At 50.1% G+C, this 22,041-nt stretch overlaps 6 protein-coding genes and 1 non-coding gene across 7 annotated transcripts; 3 read left to right on the forward strand and 4 right to left on the reverse strand.

Annotated features, from left to right (window-relative positions):
- Nucleotides 1-863: 863 nt before the first annotated feature.
- Nucleotides 864-5,302, reverse strand: GUITHDRAFT_140187 (hypothetical protein; the record flags this gene model as incomplete). The annotated part of the gene is made up of 11 exons (XM_005830656.1): nucleotides 864-923; nucleotides 1,166-1,282; nucleotides 1,394-1,486; nucleotides 1,741-1,824; nucleotides 1,942-2,193; nucleotides 2,245-2,760; nucleotides 2,823-2,939; nucleotides 3,220-3,278; nucleotides 3,508-3,850; nucleotides 3,897-4,087; nucleotides 4,219-5,302. 11 exons carry the CDS (start codon nucleotides 5,300-5,302, stop codon nucleotides 864-866), a joined length of 2,916 nt encoding a protein of 971 aa, XP_005830713.1.
- Nucleotides 5,303-5,829: 527 nt separating this feature from the next.
- On the reverse strand, nucleotides 5,830-5,902 carry GUITHDRAFT_t59. The gene has a single exon. It is a non-coding gene; the product is annotated as a tRNA-Arg (tRNA).
- Nucleotides 5,903-8,117: 2,215 nt separating this feature from the next.
- Nucleotides 8,118-8,921, forward strand: GUITHDRAFT_110189 (hypothetical protein; the record flags this gene model as incomplete). The annotated part of the gene is made up of 4 exons (XM_005830657.1): nucleotides 8,118-8,188; nucleotides 8,246-8,656; nucleotides 8,721-8,837; nucleotides 8,891-8,921. The coding sequence occupies 4 exons, from the start codon at nucleotides 8,118-8,120 to the stop codon at nucleotides 8,919-8,921; spliced, it is 630 nt and encodes a 209-aa protein (XP_005830714.1).
- A 293-nt stretch (nucleotides 8,922-9,214) lies between these two features.
- On the reverse strand, nucleotides 9,215-9,730 carry GUITHDRAFT_140189 (hypothetical protein; the record flags this gene model as incomplete). Its single annotated transcript, XM_005830658.1, has 1 exon — nucleotides 9,215-9,730. One exon carries the CDS (start codon nucleotides 9,728-9,730, stop codon nucleotides 9,215-9,217), a length of 516 nt encoding a protein of 171 aa, XP_005830715.1.
- Nucleotides 9,731-10,388: 658 nt separating this feature from the next.
- GUITHDRAFT_110191 (hypothetical protein) lies at nucleotides 10,389-11,845 on the forward strand (the record flags this gene model as incomplete). The annotated part of the gene is made up of 12 exons (XM_005830659.1): nucleotides 10,389-10,432; nucleotides 10,485-10,536; nucleotides 10,582-10,666; nucleotides 10,715-10,784; nucleotides 10,830-10,926; nucleotides 10,986-11,067; nucleotides 11,115-11,247; nucleotides 11,296-11,391; nucleotides 11,488-11,536; nucleotides 11,591-11,631; nucleotides 11,681-11,742; nucleotides 11,793-11,845. 12 exons carry the CDS (start codon nucleotides 10,389-10,391, stop codon nucleotides 11,843-11,845), a joined length of 864 nt encoding a protein of 287 aa, XP_005830716.1.
- Nucleotides 11,846-13,599: 1,754 nt separating this feature from the next.
- GUITHDRAFT_72712 (hypothetical protein) lies at nucleotides 13,600-15,160 on the forward strand (the record flags this gene model as incomplete). The annotated part of the gene is made up of 10 exons (XM_005830660.1): nucleotides 13,600-13,668; nucleotides 13,717-13,986; nucleotides 14,030-14,066; nucleotides 14,113-14,182; nucleotides 14,364-14,444; nucleotides 14,498-14,552; nucleotides 14,705-14,734; nucleotides 14,781-14,837; nucleotides 14,950-14,994; nucleotides 15,116-15,160. The coding sequence occupies 10 exons, from the start codon at nucleotides 13,600-13,602 to the stop codon at nucleotides 15,158-15,160; spliced, it is 759 nt and encodes a 252-aa protein (XP_005830717.1).
- A 1,847-nt stretch (nucleotides 15,161-17,007) lies between these two features.
- GUITHDRAFT_110193 (hypothetical protein) lies at nucleotides 17,008-19,130 on the reverse strand (the record flags this gene model as incomplete). Its single annotated transcript, XM_005830661.1, has 10 exons — nucleotides 17,008-17,069; nucleotides 17,679-17,723; nucleotides 17,771-17,817; nucleotides 17,865-17,920; nucleotides 17,969-18,047; nucleotides 18,146-18,230; nucleotides 18,280-18,326; nucleotides 18,383-18,510; nucleotides 18,567-18,594; nucleotides 18,643-19,130. 10 exons carry the CDS (start codon nucleotides 19,128-19,130, stop codon nucleotides 17,008-17,010), a joined length of 1,065 nt encoding a protein of 354 aa, XP_005830718.1.
- Between the last annotated feature and the right edge of the window lie 2,911 nt (nucleotides 19,131-22,041).

A 22,041-nucleotide genomic window follows, 5' to 3' on the forward strand; every position in this document is an offset into this window, starting at 1 on the left:
TAGGAAGAGATAGGAGCGGGAGGGGAGGGGGGTGGGAAAGGAAGGGAAAGATCGTCTGGACATTCACCGGCTGCCGGATGTTCTCTAGCAACGAGATGTCCCATTCATGAGGAGGAGAATTAAACTCGGCAGATCGCATATCGTACAACCACAAGTCCTGCTGATTGTTACCGCCCCAGTGGTCTTCCCTCCCTCCCTCCTCTCCCCTCCTCCTCCTCCTCTCCCCTCCTCTTAGTTCTCTTGGTTTACCTTCTGTCCTCCCATAACTAGGACGGATGATTCCATTCCTGCTACCTGCTCATGGGATCAGATCCGCCCAATCAAACATCTCCTCCTCTCCTCCTCTCCTCCTCTCCTCCTCTCCCCTCTCCCCTCTCCCCTCTCCCCTCTCCTCTTCTTCTCGGCTCCTCATCATGCTCCTACTCTTTCCTCTGCTCTTGCTCTTCTTCTCAGCCCCTGTTCATCCTCCCCTCCTCCCTTCCTTTAATCCTTTCCCTTCCTCCTCCCCTTCTCTTTTGTTTCTCTCTTTCCCTCCTCCTTCCCCCCTTGTCCTCGCCCCATTCGACTGACCTGAAGGCTGGTTTGCCCGACGCTCTTGAGGGGGATGTACTGGACAAGGGGAGGAAGAGAACGAAAGTTTGCGGGTATACGTGAGATGTTGTAGCTGAGTACCAGAGTCAAATTGTGAAACTAGTCAAGATGTGCAAGACACAGCAGAAGGGAAGGGTCCGAGGTCGAGCACACGTCAACGTAAAGAGAGCAGCAGATATTTGCCATGGGGTGCGGGAAATCATAATTTTTTGTGACAAGTGGAGAAGTTATTCAAAGAGATTTCAAACATCACTGTGTCATCTTGAAATATCTCACATGCTCAGCGACGTTATGGAACTCCCGCTCGCCGCTGCCGCGAGATAGTCTTTCATCTTCCATCCAAAGGTGAGTTTCAGCAAACATGCTGATTTCAGAGATTGATAGAAGAACAACTTGTCGGAAGGCGAAAACGCAAACCATATCACCCACAACACTGATATCAAAAAGGCTAGAAAGAAAGTTTGCACTGAAGGACATAGAAAGAAATATGAATCAGAGAAGAAACAAAACAAACATCGCAGTCTCAACATATTTGAGGCATCGAACTTGCGAGCAGACTCAACATTGAAGATACCAGAGCGACGTGCACTGGAACGTGCTTGCCCGATGTCTCATCGACGATGTTGATTTCTTGCAGAATCCTGCATTTCACTTGCGCAGAGTTGGTCTTGGGATCGAAGTCCCGACGAATCTTGAAACGACAAGATCAACAGCAACAAAGACACGTCGCTCTCATCAAATAATGTCATGAACGTTTCCTCTTGCTCCCAACTGCTCAGACATACTCAGGAATTTTCTCTACCTGTAAGACTAGAGTCTGCCCAGCCTTGGTTCCAACATACATGAGGTGAAATCGAGACCGTTTGATCTCAGCGTCCAGCGCCATCGACGCCACCTGGCGTATCAAAACTCAAAGGTTTGTAAAGCAATGTTTCAAGACAATCATTTGAAGACGAAGTGTCATATCGCATCTGTTGAGCTTGCAACGCATCTAATCCCTTGCATTCCTCTCTCAATATTCATCCTTCGCAACATTCTCTCTCCTTTCTCATCTATCGAGCAACACAGCCTTCTACCATGTCAATCTCACATAGAAGAAGAAGACAAGGTTCTGCGTGCTTAGTGACATTGGAACAAATTTAAAATAACCTCGAAGTCAACCAATCGCGTTTCCGGTTTCTTCTCTCCTCTCGATTTGCCTTGCTTGTCGATCACAAATTTGACGCATTGGACCTGTTACAAGTGAGGTAAATGACGACCCCCTGACTTGGGAAACCACAAACATCATCTTTTTCATCAACAAATCATCATCATCATCAGCAGCAGCAGCAGCAGCAACTTCATCTTCACCTGCTGCATTGACGCCTGTCTGATGTCCATGGCGCTCAGGCCTCCACTCCATCCCGCGAGGATCCAGTGGGTGTCAGGGAGGGCAGCGATATCCTCTATCTTGACATCCACCGCAGGCTGCAGGCTCTGATCGATATGTCTAGAGGATACTAAAGATCCATTGAGGAGCATCCAAAACATCCTCCCTGCTGCGTCCCCGGCGACGAGGTTGAGAGATCGGCCCTTCTGAACGAACTGCATTGAAGTGATCTCCTGCAGGGAACGAGGGTTAGTGTGACGACGAGCAACCCTCCTCCTCCTCACCGCAGGAGCGGATGTATTAGAGACTTCAAAGCTCCTGTCGCTGATTTTGTCGATCCTCTGAGTTCGAGTGGGAAAGAAATCGTGAACGTGGGACAGGACTGGCTTCCAGCCGTTCCTGCCAATCTTTCGCGCCTGCTTCAACGCGATCCTCGACGACGCAGGACTGATCTCAAACTTGGGAGGAACAGGAAAGGAATGTACACGTACTTCGCCATGCTTGCTCCCGGTCGCAATGTAGCAGACGTTCCCTAGAGGAGGAGAGACTGCCAGTGACGTGACGCTCGAGGCATGTCCACAGGGCCAGGAGGACAGTACGTGAGCAGCGTTGTCAAGAACATGCAGGAAGCCCTTGGAGTCAACAGCAACCATCAACCTCGTTATTGCTGAATGCGCGTCCATGGTGAAGAAGGGAAGCCACCGCAACATGGTTGCCTTGCCCTTCAGCTTCAGCTGCGTCTGCATGGTGAGTTTGAGACCATCCTCGTAGGGATCATCGGCGAATCCTCCAAGGCGGTTCTGTCAGGATGGGGGGGGGGGACAGGGTCAAGTGAAAGCATAGCAATGCAGCAGCGTTCTACCTTATACTTCCTGTCCTGCCTCCGAGCGTCGCTCTTGCACTCACGATCATCAGGACTGCATTGAGGGACTTGGTCCTTCAACATCTGAACAAGCTTCTCCTGCGCAGCCAGCTCTTCCTGCAGCTCCTTAAGCTTCTCCCTCGCCTCTACGATCCTGCTGTCATTGCCCCGCGCTCGTACCATGAACATGGTCAAGACGCTGAGGATCAGCAGGAGAGACACTGAACGACTCATCGTCCCTTCCACTCTCGTGTGTCTCCTCCTCCTCTCCTCCTCCTCTTCCTCTCTCGCGCCCTTCCCTTCTGCGTTTTCGCTTCCGCTACCCTCTGTTTTCGCCTTGGGAATGCTAGGGACCTCGTACCTCTATCTCCCCGACCTACTTCTAATCCATTAATACCTGACTTATGAAATATCCTACCTTAAACCCCCAACTCACTGCACTCGAAAGGTGAGTCACTGTAGGACGAAAATGCAGAATTCGTAGGAGGAGCGAAAGTAGAGGCGACATTTGGAAAGAGGAAGCGATCTAGCAGCAGGCTGAAGGGAGCAGGAGACTGAAGGAGGGAGAAGAGGAAGACTAGGAGCTGAAGGCTAAGAAGGAGAGTTTTAGAGGCGTTTCCCCTTTACTGTTGATGACACCATTCTCTTGTAGCTCCTCTGCTGCTTCGCCGCTCGAATCTTTCACCTCCATCTTCCTCTTCTTCACTCGAGTCGTCCTCTTCCTCCTTCCTTTCTTGCTGGCTGTCTCCATCCGCTTTCTTCTCGGCACCTGCCTCCATCCTCTTCTTCTTCTCCTCTTGCGCGTGCAACTCTGCATGCAGGGTTTCGAGTTCTTTCTCAAAATCATTCAGTTCGTCGGGCTCCTCAACAGCCCTGCTGGCACTCGTTGCGACGGGCGAGCCAGCGCTCGAGCTTCCGTCGGAATGCTTCGAGTCCTCCTCGTTGAAGTACCTGGGAGCAGCATCGTACTGCAAGGGCGACCTTCTCTCTGGACTCCTTGACTGTGAGGAAGCCCTCCGCACCCTTGCCTGCACTTCAACGTCAGAGGAAGGGAGCAGCACCATGCCTAACCACCTTTCCAACATGCGCTAGTCTTCGCATCAAAGGAGGAAACTCGCCCATGATCTCTTCGAAGTCTACTCTCATCAGTTGAAACAATTCTGCTGGCTCCGTGGAACATTTTCCAGTTGCATCCTGCCCCAACGAGACTACATCTGCAGTCCGCAACTCCGCAACTGTCAGCGCAACCTCCCCGAAGAAATCGCCTGAAAATATAGTGAGGAGCAAGAGTGAACAGGAGAAGGATTAGAGGGGGTCAAGAATTCGTCCGAGGGACACCAACAAGTTGCAAGACACAATCCAAGAGCAATTCTAGAGCAACAAAGTCATGAATTACCTGTAGTTAATCTATCCACACGCTCCCCGTCCACAAGAATTTCCATCGCTCCCGAGTTGATAAAGTACATGCTGTCCCCTTGGTCGCCGGCATTGATTAAAGCCTCACCCTTTGCCACCCTCACCAGCCGCAACTTCCTCGTGATTTTCTCCAACAGCATTGGATCGATGTTGGCAAACAGTGGCAATTTCCTGATCAACAAGAACGCACGATGCGAAGCATGGAGGTTTCCTGGCCCCGACCCCTCCGACTCTTCAGGTGCCTCGACAATCCATGGATGCTGCTGACATTGACGAGCCGAAAATCTCTGAGATGGATCGACGACCAGCATCTTCGATATCAAATCTTTGGCATCTGGAGATACTCCGTCCCAATACGGAGAGGGAAAATCATACTGACCTTGGCAAATCTGTTCGAATAAGACAGAAGTCTTTTGATCAAAGAACGGAGGAAATCCACATAGCATTACGTACATCACAATACCCACTGACCAGATGTCAACCTCTGGTCCATAATAGATGGATTTGCGCTTGGGATCAATGATCTCCGGTGCCACATAGGTCGGTGTACCACATAGTGTCTTCATGCTTGATTGTTCGGTAGTGATGGAGGATAGTCCAAAGTCTGCAAGCTTGATTGTATAGTAGTCTGGTGATTCAGGATTGCTAGATGCGTACAATAGATTCTCAGGTTTGATGTCTCTATGGGCAATTGCTATGCTGTGCAGGTATGCTACAGCACTCAAAACATCAGATATCATCACGATGGCATCCCTTTCCTGGAAATGATCCATCTCAATGATCCTATCCATGACTGTGCCACCAGTCATCAGATCCAAGATCAAGTACGTCTTGCTTCTCTCGTGATAGACTCCGTGCAGCCTGACGATGTTGGGATGCGAGACCTTGAGCATGGCGTTGATCTCCTTCTCCAATGCCGCGGGCTTGAAAAGAGAAGATCGTTTGTCAATGATCTTGACGGCACAGGTCATTCCTGTGATCTTGTCCTTGGCCTGTTTCACAGTTGCATACGACCCCTTCCCGATCGTCTTCCCCAAGACCAGGTGCCGCGGCGGTCTCTGCATCGCGCAACACGGCCTGAGTAAAGACAACCACCCCTACCCCTCGCTTGCGACCAGTCACCCGCTGTCGTAACCCCCCTTCTTCTGCGAATCACATAACCACCCCTCCCTCCGAGTGTGTTAAACCTGGTGTTACACGAACCTCAACCACAGAAAAAGGTACCCCACCCCTAGCTCGAACGCGCATTGCCTCCAACACCCCATGAACTCACCAGGGGGTGGTCCTATCTGTTTGTATCTCCATGAGGTGGTAGGGGTCAATTCCTCTGGATACCAACAGGGTAGGGTGGTGAGATGGATTGCTGACCTTCGGCTGACATAAAAAGACTTCTATGATGGAAGAAGTCTAAAAATGTTATCCTTTCAAGAATTATTTATAATATATATTTTTCAAAAGTTGTACTCTGGAGGCTCCGGAGCTGTCAGCGGAGATCAAAATCCACAAGATCACGACTTCTCGCACCCAATACCATCACAACCTCGTGATAACAACATTTTATAGAATGGCTTGTAAAACTAAAAAGTGAAGACACCTGACCTGGGACTTGAACCCAGAACCTTTGGATTAGAAGTCCAACGCGCTGTCCATTGCGCCAGCCAAGCTCCCCTCACCACCCGCACGTGCCATCAGATATGATATACCAACAAGCCTCTTCCAAGCCCTGCGGCCACGGCCGGCGGCGCTGTGCATGCCAGATAGTTGAACCGCCGGCCCGACTCACCAGGCTGGCCTACCGTACCGTCAGTACCGTACTCGGCTGAGATCCAATTGCTTGCTTGCCGCCTTATACGGTAACGTTGAACCTCGGAACTTCAGTTAAGTTCCGAGTTCCGCGGCGGCCGCCGCGACTGCAGGAGCGGCGGGCGGCCGCATACGCCCGGCCGGGTCCGCCGCGATAATCGGACAGGCTCACTGCCACTGCCGATTCATCCGAGGTGACTGGCCGCTGGCCGTCTTGCCAAGCCTTGAAGGAAGCTTGAAGTTGTTCAACTTCAGTTGGCAACGATTCGTGATCGGACGGAAGTGAACGCTCAGTTCACACTTTGAACGACAGATCGAATCTAAGCAAGCCTTTCAAGTTCTTGCCCACTTGTTTCTCGATTTCAACGTTCTGGCACCGGGCCGCAGCCTGTGGTAGGATGCAAGGACATTGGAAAAGCATTCGGTAAGCTCTGTGCTGCATTTGGTAAGCATTCGGTAAGCTCTGTACTTGAGAGTCTCGATTTCAACGTTCTGGCACCGGGCCGCAGCACGGTACCCGTAGTACCTTGTCGGACCGTGCTGCTACGGTCCCACGGCGGTCACGTTCAGTGTCGGAGTTTCAGTACCATTGTCTGTACGGCGCCGTTCAAGTCTGTTTGATGAGACTGAACCACCACCTTTGCCTTTAATTCAACGAGATGGACAGTATTTTGAAGTCGATCGCGTTTTGGCTCGTCGTGGAAAAGGTAATCGTGTGCAGTACTTGGTTCGTTGGGAAGGGTATGACAAGTCGTCGGATGATTCTTGGTTATCTACACGCGAATTTCGGACTCCAGAGTTGAGGAAAATGATTCGTGATTTCAATCTTGTGAATGCTCCTTGATTATTGGCGTTTGCAGCGAAGTTGGAGCTGAGAAGTGTGTTCTCATCTATCAGCGCTAGGGAGCGAAACGCTAGGATTTGTTTACTGGTTTTCGTTTTTCTTAAGTACGGTAGATGTCCTAGGCAGTCTCGTTTCTTAGGAAATTAGATTTCTTTCTTTCCTTTATTTTTAACGCCAAGTTCGAGTAAAGTACCGTTGGACTGTGTATTGTTTTTGCACACTTGCTCTTTGATTTCTTGACCGTACGGGATCACATCGTGTGACAACACTGGATCGAGAGATACTTGTAGGAAGTTTTCCTAACACTCTCCCCTCTCCCTCTCTCTCCTGACTCTGCCGCTGCTCTCTCCTCCCGCCCTCCCCATGATGTTTACGCTGTTCAGTTGTCCGGCACTCTAAGTCCTCCTCTGAGATCGCTCCCAGCTGCTGACCTCGACTGGCTCCGACCTCGATGCTACCCGCTCGGCCCGGCGACCTCTCCTCGGCTCTACCCTCCTCTTCCTGCTGCTCCGCTTTCTCCCCTCCGCTGGGCCGCCCCGACCATGACCGTCACTGGCAGTGCCATTGCCAACTCCCTCTCCCTCCGATGCCTCTCAGCTCCCCGGGCCCTCCTGTCGATCGACTCGATCACGTCTCCCTTCTGGATGCTTCCCTCCCGAGTCCCTTGCCGCCGCGCCGCGCCGGCCCCGGCGGCCCCGGGCGGCCTCCTCTTAGGATCAGACTGTGTAAGACCTGCCCCCTCCACTACGGTCAGTCTCTCCCCGTAGAGTCTGCCACCGCCCGACGTCACCGGTGAGTCAGAGTGAAGCTGAAGTATTGATCCCTCAGTCGGGGCTGGGGATGAGCCTTGTCAGCTCCGGCGCGGCCGGCCCGGCGGCAAGCTGACTGAGTCGGAGCCGTCACACTGAGTCTAGTAAAAAATAGCGGAAATTTTCAAAAAAGAATAACTACTGTAAAACTACAACCGGTTACTCAAAGTTAAGTAAAATCAGATCGAGGTGCATGGCATGAGGACTGTCGTTCTCCTCCTGCACTTTGTCGCTGCCTCCTCCTTCCATATCGGATCGCTACAGGTGTCTTCTCCCTCCCTCCTGTCCCTTGCAGCATCGAGAAGATCCCTCTCCAGTCTCCGCCGGTCAACTTCAACGTCCACTCCATCCTCAATCACTTGCTCTTTCAGTGCGATGGGGAGGACAAAGCCGCTTGACCCCCTGGACATCACTCAGAACAAGATGTTTCAGCGGTGCCCACTACGTAGCTCCCCTGTCGACGAGTCCCTCAGCATTGCTACCTTTGCCCTTGGGTGATTTTGGCATCCAGAGGCTGCTCTTGGAGCGGCCTCTGGTGTGAAGAGGACTAGGGTTGGCTACTGCGGAGGAAAGCAGAAGGATCCGACCTATCGCAAAGTTTGCTCTGATCCTATCTATGCGGATTGGGCAGAAGCTGTGCAGGTCGAGTTTGATGAATCGTCGATAAGCTACGCTGAGCTTGTCGAGCATTTCTTTCGCTCTCATGACGCGTCCTTCGGAAGTGGCAAAAGGCAGTACATGTCAGCAATCTTCTACCACTCTGAAGAACAGGAGAAGACTGCGCAACAAGTTCTGAGCAATTTCAATACACAGAAACGTGTGGTGACTGTAATCGAACCGGCGACGGACTTCTACGATGCAGAGTTGTATCACCAGAAATGGCTGCTGCAGAGGCGGAGAGACTGGTTTGCAACATTGGAGCTCATGTCGCCTGAAGATCTTGTTGATGGACAAGCTGCGAGGTAAGACGGAATGAGAAGAGTGAAGAGATATGCTTCTTGTGTCCTCACTCCCAATTCTCCTCAGCGGTTTGAACGCATATGTTGCTGGCCACCTCTCCCAGAAGGATTTTCGTGATCTTGTTGACGTCTGGGTGAGAGATAAGGTGATCTCCAACGATGTTTGGTCTGCCATCCGCACGAAGTGAGACCCCTTGACTTTGTTGAGGTGAAAACTTGTTCTGATTCTGAGAACAGGCTCGGCTTCGAGTGTGAGAATGATGAATGATTTGTCGATCGGTGGTTGTACTAGATGATGATGTTTTGCAAGGTGAGACAGATTTAGGATTAAGATGGATTTTGTTTTTTGTTTTGACAAACACTTTTTGCTCAGTTTATTTGTCCAACATGGAGAGCGAATGATGCAAGAGAGCAGAAAACCATTACTGGCGGCTTTCTTGCTGACAGATTCTTCATGTACAGTACAGCCTGGCAAGATATCATCAGTCTAGACTATGATCCTTGTAATCAGTAAACAACAAAGAGCACTTGTTGTATCACAGCATTGAGCGGTGCCCATTTTCAAAAACGCCTTTTTATCAGGTCTTCTGCCAAGACATCTTTCACATTCATCTTTGCGAAATCCTGCCACATTCCTCCTCGGCAAAGTCGTTGTGCTGTCAGAATTGCGTTGATTCTTTCAACCGTGCTCGATGTTTCCATCACCACAGCAGCTTTGGTTTCAACAAGGGAAGCTTTCCGCGCATTGTCGTCTGGGAGATGGAGAGCGTCTATCGCTGCTGCAAGGAGAGGAAGCGCCATTTCATGTTCATATGGTTGATTTGCATGAAAGCTACCAACAGCTTGCAAGCATGCGAGCTCTTGCTCTTTCCTCTTCAGCACCTCAGTCTCGGCAGCGATCAATTTCTCCACAGTTTCTATCATCTCCTCCTCCTCTTCGATCTCCTCCTCGACAAACGCAAACTGTTCAGCACTCTCTTCTTCTAGTTCCTCCATCAGCTTCTCGGAGTACTCCTTCCCTCCATCTCCCAGCTCCTCGCAGACCCGCCGCCATCGCTCCACAAGCAGCGAGTCCATGGTGAGCTTGCCTCGATTAAAAAAACATATGATTTTTTGAGGACAGCAACTTTCAACTTATCAGTCAACAGTGGTTATCAGAAGTGTACATGCATACTTTCCCGCGTCCCTCGTCCTCTCAGCCTCCTTGCCCTCCGTGTGCCTTCGCCCTCTCCCTCCCCTTCGCGCCTGCCCCTCTCACCTCCCCTCACCTCCCCTCCCCTCACCTCCCCTCACCTCCCCTCCCCTCCCCCTCCGCACACAACCTCTCTGTCGAACCCCTCCCACCCAACCCTGCACTCCATTCTGTCTCCTTTCTTTCCTCTCCCGACTTTCGTCTCCTTCAATTTCCCATCTTTCTTCTCTGCACAGCCTTTCCTTGCCTGCACTTCTCCCCCGAACATCGCCCTCTTCCAGTCTCTGCTATGAGAATTCCTCGTCCCCATTCTTTGTCTCCCTTCGCCCTTGCCCACATCTACTTTCACTCACTCTGACCAAACGGTCTGGCTCTGTCAATTTAGCTGGTTCTAATTGTTTGTCCCACTGTTCGTTGCCTCATCCAAACATCCACAGCAAATGTCTTTTTGTTTGTCGAACTATCCCTCTTTCGAAGTGTTTTACCGATGTATCACTTCCGTCTTGATCGATGATTGACCGTTCCACATCCGAAACTGTTCTCATGTCTTCGCAGATGGCGGCAAATTTCTGGCTGTCCTCTCACTGGTATGATTCTTATCGAAATGAGATGGTTTTTTATTTCTTGACTTTCGCAAAGCACTGAATGGTTGAAGAATGCAAAGGACGAAGACAACAACCCAGAAGTCAGGGTAATCCGAATGCTCTTGTGAAACGTGCAGTCACGTCATGGTCAGCAACGGAAGGAGAAGAATCGAGAAATCATGTTGAGCGATGAAGAGATTAAGAAACTAAGAATTCACATGTCAACTTTTATTAGCCGTCAGTCCCAATCCTCGTCTTGTCGGCTCTTAGTTACTCGATTTGCAGAACTGGGAAGAAATTTGCACGTCAAAGTGCGTCAGAGGGTCATCAGCACGGCCACGGTTTACCTTGCAAGGTATTTGACTTGTGTGTTACTTTCTTGTTTTAACACAACGCCCAGATTCTACTACCACAACTCCTACAAAGATTTTCATCCTCATCTCATCGCAGCTACAGCTCTGTATCTTGCTTCCAAGGTGGAGGAATCGCCGGTGTCGGTGAGGAGGATCAAAAAAGATTCATGCTTGTCACGCTTGACAATCGCTGTAAGCCGAAGCACATCGTGTCGGCTTTGAAGGAATTGCATCAGACCAAGTGGCCCAAGGAGGAGAGCTACGACATACGGGATATCGTGGATGGTGAAATTCCATGTCTTGTATTTGACTTGCGGCTTACATTCTCTCAGCCGAATATTTCTTGATGGAGGAATTGCGATTTAATCTCATCGTCTTCCATCCATACAGACAGACTGAACTTTATATGAAAGACGCAAAACTTGAATCTTGCGTTCATACAGCTTGGCAAATCATCAATGACTCGTAAGCAATCTTTCAGTTTTTTGCACTTTTTCACCTGCTTCATGCCAGATATCGCTTGGACTTGTGCTTGTATTATCCTCCTCACATCATTGCCATTGCGGTCGTGCAGATGGCTGGCGCTTACCACAACTACGACACAACCGAGTGAGCTGATGTCTTGACTGTTTCTTGACTGTCGTTGGTGGAATTATTATTTCTCTCCTATTTTCCTCCTCTTACCTTTTTGTGACTGTCTGGTAGATGGTTGAAGACCCTAAAATTCCGTGATGGACACGAAAAGGCAATCCCGGTAAACGCGGATTTGGACAAGACGCGATTTCTTGACGCGCACGTTCGATAACAGGAAGTACAAGAGAAGCTCTTGGAGTTGTACGAAGACTACAGGTACATGTTCCCGAGTCAATCAGAACTTCATGACATGATGGGCTCACAGCCATCTTGAACATGATGAGATCATGCACATCTTGGACAAGGTCCCACGACATCCTCCTCTCGGTCACTTTCCAATTGTTTCATCCCCTCACTTTTTCTCATCAAGGTTACAGGGAAGGGGGCGTCTCCCGTCATGAGTCCTCCTCCAGTATCCACCCCAGGATAACACCAGGAACGCGCGAGCTCCCGGATAATTTTTGACAACTTTATCAGTGTCGACCACACTCTACTTATCTTACAATAAATTCTTCTGCTCCTCTCTGTCTCCGCGAGCCTCACGCGCCTCAAAATTGATTTCCTGCATGAAAGCCGTAGTTGAGCGCACGCATCCTCAGAAAGCCAGAGCCGTGAAACGCGTTTCCTGGACCTCCATGCAGAATGTCGTTTCTGAACCTGAACTCTCATCAGCAACGAATAAGTTGTCAAAGCAAACGAGGATCAAGACGATGATGATGAGGAGGAGGAGAAGGGGGAGGAGGAGGAGGAGGAGGAGGAGGAGGAGGAGTATGGTGATCAAGTTTCACGCATGCTTACTTCGACTTGACGAGTGACAGAATCTTCACGTTCGTGGTCCCATCATCCAGCGGATGATAGCCTGCAGGTTGAGGAGCTCCTCTGTTCTTCGCCTGCCCATCGAGGCTCAAACAAGCAGAGATGAGATCCGACAAATCAGCACCTCGAAATGAAGCAAATGTGTGGAGACAGGAAGCATCCCAGCCATCCTGTCAGAAAAGATATAAATGAAATGCATCATCACTAATCAAAATGAAATGCATCATCATTATCATCCCATTATCCTGCAGCTCCTGCTCCTGCTCCTGCTCGTCGTTCTCATTTCGCCCCTGACCCTGCTCCTGCTGCTTCTGCTCCTTGTAATGTTGCTGCTGCTAGTGCAACTGCTACAATTCGCTCTCCATCTCTTTGACCTTGGACTATCATCACACTAAAGATATAATCACGAGAGGAGTCAGAAGGCTCCCTGAAAGCTCACAAGTGACAAGCTGTGAAGAAAAATCTCAATCGAAGTTGGTTCTCCTAGATTAGCTTTGAAAATGGGAAAAATAACAAGTTGTGAAAAAAAAGGGAGAGCGGAGAGGAGGAGAGGAGAGGATGAGGAGAGGAGGAGAGGAGAGGAGGCGGAGATGAGGAGAGGGGGTGTAAGAGGAGGCGGAGAGGAGGAGAGGGGGTGTGAAGAGGAGGCGGAGAGGAGGTGGAAAGCAGCATGGAAGCAACTTGTGTCCTGCCTCTTCCTGCTGCATCGAAATAGAGATCACAAAAATGTCCTCGAATCTGGTTGCTATTAGTTCAAATGTTTAAGTACTTTTTGGATTTGTTGAAACCGTTTCGAAATCTGTCAAGCTTGGGAGTCTTCAACCAAAAAAAACAGGGTTGCCAGGTTTCCTAATAATGAAGCCTGTGGCCGGGGCAGCAAACTATGGCGGATCTCTCGGAAAGAGGCGAAAGATGGCGAGAAAGAGGGATGAACAGGAACTTAGATGGAATGGGGATGGGGATGGGGATGGGGATGGGGATGGGATGGTGGGGCGTGGGGAGGGGATAGGATCAAGTAAGGTGAGATCCGAGTGAGCGGGAAGGAGAAGGGCGGGAGACAACTAACAGAGTGATACCGAGACGAAAAGGAAGGAAATGTCGAGTCGAAGCTCATTAGATTCAAAGATTAGCATGCAACCAAAGGAGAAACGAGAATCGAAAATTGATCCGAACAACTTGCTTATGATTTCTCGTTTTGCAACCGAGGGTGGTTAATTCTTCAAGGATCAAATGGATCTGTTATCGACTCATGGGTTTCGGCAGATGTTTAAGAAGTTGTTGCTGCTGGTTTGCCTGTCCTGTTTCTCAACTTTGCATGCGCTAAACGATGATATCCCGACACTCGGGGTATCCAACTTTGGGCAAAGGATGAAATCCTCTGTCCGAGAAAGGTTCTCCTTGAAAGGGAAACGATGTCTGGTGACAGGAGGGACCAAGGTGAACATGATAGGCGTGCGCGTCTCTGCTCTTGACTTATGGTTGCAGGGGATAGGGAACGGGATTGTGGGGGAGCTCGCAGCACTAGGAGCCAACGTACTTACTTGTTCCAGGACAGAGGCTGATTTGCAGGAGTGTTTGCAAGCATGGCAGAAGCAGGGATTCATTGTGCAAGGAGTTGTTGCAGACATGTCGAAGGAGGAAGATAGAATCATGTTGATCAAGAAGGCGGAGGAGTTTTTCGAGGGCAAGCTCGACGTGCTGGTGAACAACGTCGGGACGAACGTGAGGAAGACGACTGTGGAGTATAGCAGTGAGGTACAGGAGATGAGATTCGAGCAAACATCAACGTTGGATGCAGGAGTTTGATTTCTTGATGAACACAAACTTCAAATCATGTAATGAGCAAGTCAATCAGACCGTCCTCCCCTTATGCTGTTCCAGGTTTCCACCTCTGCCAACTCGCTTTCCCGCTTCTCCAGCGGTCGGAGGGACACGAGGAGAGGAGCTACTCGTCCATCATCAACATCGGCTCTGCATCTTCTATCATCCCTGACAGGCATGCTGATGAATTCAAGCTCCACCCCCCACCCCCCCTTTCCTCCTCCTCCTCCTCCTCCTCCTCCCTGCTCTTCCTCGTCCTCGTCCTCTACTACTACTACTACTACTACTCTGACTTCAAACTCGTGCAACAGAACAGGATCAATCTATGCAGCGACAAAGGCGGCGATGGACATGCTTACCAAGAATCTTGCTTGCGAATGGGCGAAGAACGGGTGAGGGTTTGTGTGTTGCGAAACAAAAATTGCGTTCGATCATGAAAGAACAGGATAAGAGTCAACTGTGTATCGCCCTGGTATACCGCGACTCCCCTCGCACTTCAGGTTGAGGAATGCATGCCGGAGCTTGTTGGCCTGTTATGCTGCAGATGTCACTCTAGTGCCTATGGGTGGTGATTTTGATTTGTTGATGAAGAAGTTGAATATGATGATGATTGACGACACCGACGGAACAGCTAACGCCATAGAACATGCAGGTTCTTAAGAATGAAACCTTCAAGAACGAAGTGAGTTGTAAGAACGTGCATGGAACTTGACTGATATTGGTTCCAGGTGCTTGCTCGCACTCCTATGCGTCGAGTCGCAGAGGTTGAGGAGGTGGCAGGAACGGTAATGATCTCGTTTTGTTGCACTTTTTGCCTTATTCTTGATTGTTGGACTTCGCCTGCAATTTTATCTTGTTCACTTTCTCTTGGTTTCTCCTGATGATGTTTTCTTTTAGGTTGCATTCTTGGCAATGTCTGCATCAAACTACATAACAGGCCAGGTTGGCAATCATGTTACATGTTCACATTTTGGTTTCATCTTCATCTTCTCTTGTTGCAAACGACATATTTACATTCATAACCTTCGACTCAACTTATCTTACACTTTCTTGTTGTTGTCAGGTCATTGTAGTAGACGGAGGGTACACTATCAATGGGCTTCACTGATCTCGATGCCTCTGCGACCTGTTAACGAAAAATCTTGACAGTGACTTCTGCAAAATGTTTGTGTCAGCATCGCAAACTTTGACAATTGCTTGTCAAAGCTCATGTACCCCCCCTTCACCAGCCTCCACACCATCACTAGCCTCTCAAACTTGCCTGCTGGGGTCCGTGAAAGGTCGTGAGGATAGGATCAGGTAGAACGATAGTGTTGGCGTTTCTTGCTGCAGCAGAAATCAGCTCAAAAGAAACAAAAGCAGCAAAACCATGTTAACGTCACAATCACAGACAATAACAAAACACAAAAGTATCATCATCATCATCATCATCATCATCATCATCATCATCATCATTATCATCTCTTGTACCGATTTCATTGGTGCTCTTTCTCCCCAGCACATATCGCTTTGCCGCCAGCCTGCACAGAAACTCCACGAACTGCTGGAAGCTGATATGCATGTGCTCGCCTATGACATGTCAGATGTCAGACATGAGGACGAAGACGATCGTTAGCCCTGCTGCTTGCCTGATCCAGATGCGAGGATGACTACGATGAAGAGGCTCTTAGCGATGCTGGCGCTTGACAGAAAGTCAGAAGAGGAGGGGGAGAGCAGGACAAGTGATTGGGAGCGAGGATAGTCATGAAGGGAGGTGGGAAGGAAAAGGGAACGAGAGCGAGGAGGAGGTGGTGGTGGTGGTGGAGAGAGGGAGAGAGGGAGGGATGAGAAGAAACCTGCAGAGCTTGAACGCGCTACAGAGGTGGGAGAAAGCTCGGAATGTCATTCTCAGGTCTGCAGAGAGGAAATAAGCCGCGAGCAGATCATCAGCACCCTCACCCCCTAGCTGAGGAGCAGCAGGTTCTAGCGAGCGAGCAGAAGGAGGAGGATCGGAGGGGTTCACAAACGTCCTGCCCAGACTCTTGCTGTTGCTCAGCTCCCCTTCACCGTCTCCTCTCACCCCCCTGGTCGGGCTCCCCTCTTCCTTCCTCCTCCTCCTTCCAGTCCTTCCCGTTCCCTCCCCATCCCCCTGCCATCTCGTTAGCTTTGCCCCGCCCTCGCCTCCTCCTACTCGCCTCCTCCCCCGCAAGGCTCTGCAGGTACTCGAAGCAGCTCCTCTCCAGTCGGTTGCACAACCTCGGAGTGGCCTGCAGCTGGGAAGACAGCTGATGAGCAGCTGCGGAGGAGGGGAGGAACCAAGACCTGGGCTCTGCTGGGAGAGGACGTTGCTCCTGTCTCTGCTGGACCCCTGCTCGTCTTGGCTCGCAGAGGCTGATGGGAGGACGGAAAGTCTCCTTCCCACTCGTTGACGACCCTGCTGAGGTCCAGCTGGAGATTCGGCAGTCTGAAGCTGGCAGAGGACAGAGGAGTATCGGAGGGGCGGGCAAAGTGACGGAAAATCTGCTCGAGCGGCCAGCGAAAGCGATCCTGAGCCAGAGAGTGAGAGGGAGGGAAGAGGAGAGAGGGAGCAAAAGAAAGGGGAGGAGGACGAGAATGGCAAGAAGCAAAAAGCAAAGGAGCACGGTGAGAGAACAGATCAGTGGAGTGAAGGAAGATGAGGAAGAGGAGAGGAGAGCATGGGGTAGAAGTGTCAGGAAGAGACTGACAATGGAGGACAGCAGCGCTGGTCGACGAAAAAATGTGAATACGGGATTCGAGCTGCGGGGAAGGCAAGTCAAGTGAGAACAGAAGAAGAACAATGAGGGACAAGAAGAAGGATGAAGTGGAAGAACGAGCCAGGAGAAGACTGGAAGGCAGAGGGGAAAAGGTGAGGAGGTGAAGTCACAATAGGAAGAAGGAGGAGCAGAATGAGGAGGAGGAGGAGGAGGAGGAGGAGCGCTGAAGAAAGAGAGCCAATTACAATTCTCTCCTAGCCTTGTAGCAAATAATGTCCTTGACGAACGAGTCAATCAGGAGGCCTGCGGTCTTGTTATCTTAAGGACGTTTGACATCCAGGCGCAAACTTGGGAAGCAAGCATTCCTCCTCTCAACGCAGAGATCCCTCCAGCTGGTGCCCAGCATGTGAGTCACATGACAAGCTCTTGAGCAGGAGTCGTACTCGTCGTACTCGACGGCACATTTGAACTCCACGGAGACTCCAGCTCCTTCACCAGCTTCCGGCAGGCGTTCTAGAGCAGAGCTGGCACTTGAGAACTTATCGGAAGGGTTTGGAGATTACCGTCCATGTCATAGAATTTGTATGTGTCACTGATGGAGATTTCAAAGTTTGAAGGGGAAGCTTTAAAATTCAGAACCTGCAGGATGATTTTCGCGATCGCTCTTCAATAACGGGCAAGATGCCTATCGGAACAGATTGAGGAGTCAATCTCAGCCAATCGGATCATCTTACACATGAACTCCTCTCTGTCAATTATTCCATCTGAGAGAAACAAGAACGTGAGTGAGATTGAAAGAGGTGAAAAGTAGAATTCATCGCAGTGTCGCACTTGTCAAGGGGGAAAGGAGAGAGGGATCAGGAAACACGACAAGATTCGATGATTGAAGGACAGATTCTTAAGAATGCCTACCTCCATTTTCATCGAACATCTTCCATATCTTGACCTTGTCCGCCTCTGCACATTGACTGGCTCAGAACTATGAAAATTCACTCCTTGACAACGTTCAAAACGACGAAAACTATCCATGAATGACATGAACTCCGTAAAACTAGAAAGATATCTCAATTGCAGTAAACGTTTGCGAGTGAAAGTCACCTGATGAAAGTGTTGCCATCATCATCTGCCTTGTCAAACAGCTGGTAAGAGGCAAGCTGGAGAAAATCATCACAAACGTTGTCAGTAGAATTCCGTTCAACAACCTGCTGCAGATAGAAATCGTTCAGGTCTCCTAACTTGGAGAGGAAATAAGAATGAGCTGTCATATCCACCTGAAACAATCTTGGTGAATAGCACGCGGACAGAATCGTTGAGAAACGGAACATGAACGTGATAGGATTTCACGTTTTATGTCTCGTTCGAAATCTTTCTGAACTCACCTGAATGTTGCAGTCTTTGAGAAATTTACAATATCCAGCATGCTGCAGTCTATCGGGTCCTGAGTCTTTCCTATACACTCGCTGGCTGTTCTTCCATCAGTCTAGTCATTCTCCTCCTTACAAACATTTCTTACAATCGAGAGTTGTGCATCTTCGAAGTCCGTTCTTTGAAGGCATATACCTGTGAGTAAGAACAGGTTACTATCTGTTCACGTGCATAAAGTCATGTATGATCACACTTGCACATAGAATTTGTAGATCTTCTTCATCTCAGTCTCAGCATTCTCTCTCAGTGAGGAAAAAGGGAACCCCCAAGCTCCCCGTCGCTCCATCGTCTGCTCCGCACTTCCACCTGATACTCTCTTCTGCAACACAACAGCAGCAAGTCAGTCTCTCATTCCATTTTCCTCGCATCTTCTACTTTGCGCTTGGTTGTTGTCCTCAATGTCCTGAACGCAAACAATCAGCCCGAACTTGTTCGTCACTCGCTATCCTACCCGGCGGCAAGAGGACTGAGGAGATGCTTGCTCAGCTTCGGAGGCGCAGCGAGGTCACTGAAGGACAGCTCTACCTCTCCCCATGAGCTGAGAGCTCGTTTGATGTACTTGGTATCAAGAACGTGGACGTCGTTGTACAACAAAGTCAGGAACGCCTCATTCAGCTCCCGGTGCTGCTCAGCGTTGTCTTGCGCAAACCTGTCCTGCTCCGGAAACATGTGCTCGTACTCGTCTGTCATCGCAACCAGCGCGCACAAGAACAGCTCCCTGAACGAGCACCATGGCGGCTCCTGTACGCCCCTGCACCACATGACTACCCTCACAAGGATCTCGCTCACGCGCAGGGGGGTCAGGCCCTGTGCTCCCATCTCCTGCCGCAGGAACTCAAAGAGGATCTCCGAGGCTCGGTCGGTCGGGAGGATCCCGCTGATGCTCCCCCTCTCCTGCTGCTCCATCGCCATCGACCGGCATGCAAGTCGGCGGACCATGGCTGCCGTCCAGGCCATCCTGGCAATCGATCGGATGCGGCCGTTGACAATGGTGGTCAAACTGCCAAATTGATTTTTTTTTTGGCTGCCCCCCATCCTGTTCGCTGCCTCCTTCGTTTCCTAGTATTTTATTGAGGCGGATTTGTAGGCTTCATTCGTACTGATCTTTAACTTAACTTTGAGTAAAGAAGAGTGCCAACATCAGTTCGCATATTCGGCTCATGAGTAAAAACAACCTCGTACTGATTTTAATTAACTTTAAATTTGAGTAAACATTTGAGTTTAAATTTGAGTAAAGTAAAAAAACCATCAGGTCCATGGCCTTTGACAGAAAGAAGCGGAAAGTTGGACCGCACGACACAATTGTCCTACTTTTAGTATATGAGTTTGTAAAAAACTATATATATAAGTAGACCACATACAGTACGTAGGATAATTGGGTGAATATGTCCTGACGAGTCCTACTTCGGGTGCCTTGCCGCACTTTGTGCTGAATGCAGGGAAGGAGCGGAGGAAGGGTGGGGAGCGGGAGATGGGGAGGGAATGGAGGATGGGTAGGACACCAGTTTGAGCGACAAGAGTATGCACAGACCAGATGGTCGGCGCTGACGAGCATGGGTCTCTGTGGAGTCTGCAGAAGACCCGTTCTTGCTGGTGTGATGGGTAACCCAGTACAGTGCAAAGGTGAGTTTGCTTCATGTTTGGCCTTGAACAATATTCGCCATAATCTTAGATGTGAAGATATAGAGATGGTGTCAAGTGATGTGTTGCTGTGATGTTGTTCAGAAACCACGACTTCTTGATGGGTTGATCGGACTTCATTGCCAGGTTGTCAGTTTGTGGCATGCCAGGCATGCGCTTCAAACCAGGCAGATTGGGAGTCAAAGTTTTCGTGTTCATCTGCTCAAGCAAGCGTCAAGTATCAAGATCTAGAGGTAAACGCCGGGAAGCATGAGCTGTGATGCTCTTGCCGATCTCTACCTGGTGCAGCACAAGTAGCGGCAAACCGTGACTGGTTGGCAGGTGTACGAAGACAGGATCGATAGAGAGAGAATCCTGCCGCCAAGGGTGAAGGAATTCAGAAAGACATTGATAGGAAGACATGACCAGCTGCTGGACTGCATAAGGGAGCTGAGAGCCTCTACAGAGCGATACAGGTCGGATGTCGAAAAGACGATCAAACAGTACATGGATGAGACAGACCCGTTGCACCTCAACGGCTCCTCCAATCGAGAGATGCCGCAGAGGCTGCAGGACATGATGGCTGAGAAGTTGAGCTCGTGCTCAAAGATGCTCGTGGAGCAAGCAAGGGCTGTGTTGAACCTGGCGCACCAAATGAGCCCTGAGACAGAACACCTGGCGGAAGAGCCTGTTCTTGTGGACGCACAAATCTGTACGATATGTAGATGTCAGAACAAGTCTTTTGTTGTCCCAGGAGTGCCGATAGTTGGGGGAGGAGGAATGGCAGAGCAAGACGTGGACGTTACCCGGCTGTTACACAAGATCTACAAGTACCGCGATGACCTCGAGATCCAGGAGGGGCTCTGTGCTCGGCTTTCAACTGTCGACCAATCGCAGACTCTCCCGCAAGTCGAGACTCTGCTGCCTGCCTTGACCAACATCCTGATCTACAGCGACATCGAGATGGTGTTTCTGATGCGAGAAATGATCCGGCTGTGCATGGCCTCCTCGCACTTTGCCTGCAAGTTCTTGTGGTGTATCCGGACGGCCTGGCCCAAGGACCCGAACTTCTTACCTGCACTGCAGTCGGACTTGTGCAAATGTAAATTTCAGAACGAGATTGAGCGGAGGATAGCGAAACTCCTGTGATAAACCCTGTGATGTCGCGCATGCACTGACTGGTTTGCTGCTCGCAGGTGGTTGACGACTCTTGCTCTGACCAACACATTCCAAGACAAACAAGAGAGATGGAAAACAGAGCATGAGATCTTGTTGATGGCTGTGGAGAATGGGAAGTTGTATTCATTGTACACGGCGGTTGCAAGGGTGTTCAGAGTTGTTGAAGACGATATCTCGACTCGTTGTGCCTTGATACCAAACGTAACGAGGGTAAGCCCATCATATTTGAGTCTAGTCTTCGAGCATCGCTGCGAACTGTCATTGGCTTCCGAGCCTTATCGAGAAAACTTTGTCTTGACCACGGGAAGATATGAAGTGGAGGTGTGCTTCCTGACCCTTCCGAGACAATAGTGAACAATCTACTGTCAGGTTGTCAATCTGGACAGCACTGCCAACACGACGCACATCGGCAGAGCAAAGTTCACCCTCGACGTATCTGGGGAGGAGCCTGAAACTTTCCAGAGAGAGTTTTCGAGGTGCGCGGGCATATTTGAAGTCAGTGGATCACCTGACCATTGCTGGCAGCGGCGAAGCTCTGCTTTTCAACTTCGAAGTTTGCGAATCCTCTACGGCAGCAAAGTTGAGTTTGAGTGTCCAGTGGAAAGATGATTATCAGGTGAATATTTCGAAGCCTGTTGGCAGCGCTTGACCTTCAGAGATCAGCTGGCGTTTCCGATACGGGTGATGCTAAGGGTGGAGCAGCCCGACTTCCCCGGCACGTCAGAGAGGGTGGACGAGCTGAGAAATTCTTTGTCGTCATCAAACGGTGATGGCGAAGGTGGTATCTAGCTGCTGACTTGGCGTCTCATGCAGCAGATGCAGGCAAACCAGCTGGGAAACTCTCAGCAGAGGAGGAGCTGATCCGTCGAGCGATGCAGGAGAGTCTGGAGACTCACAAGCATGAGGTGACCCGCCGTCACCGCGTGCTGGCTCGCTACCAGACATTGACCTGGACACACAAGGTGGGGATGAGGGTGGGGACGATAGAAGAGAGAGGAGGGAAGGGGAAGGGAAGTGGGAAAAAGAAGGTGCAGTTAGGGGAGGAACAGTG

The sequence above is a fragment of the Guillardia theta genome (genome assembly GCF_000315625.1).
Source record: "Guillardia theta CCMP2712 unplaced genomic scaffold GUITHscaffold_44, whole genome shotgun sequence".
In the NCBI taxonomy this organism is placed as follows: Eukaryota; class Cryptophyceae; order Pyrenomonadales; family Geminigeraceae; genus Guillardia; species Guillardia theta.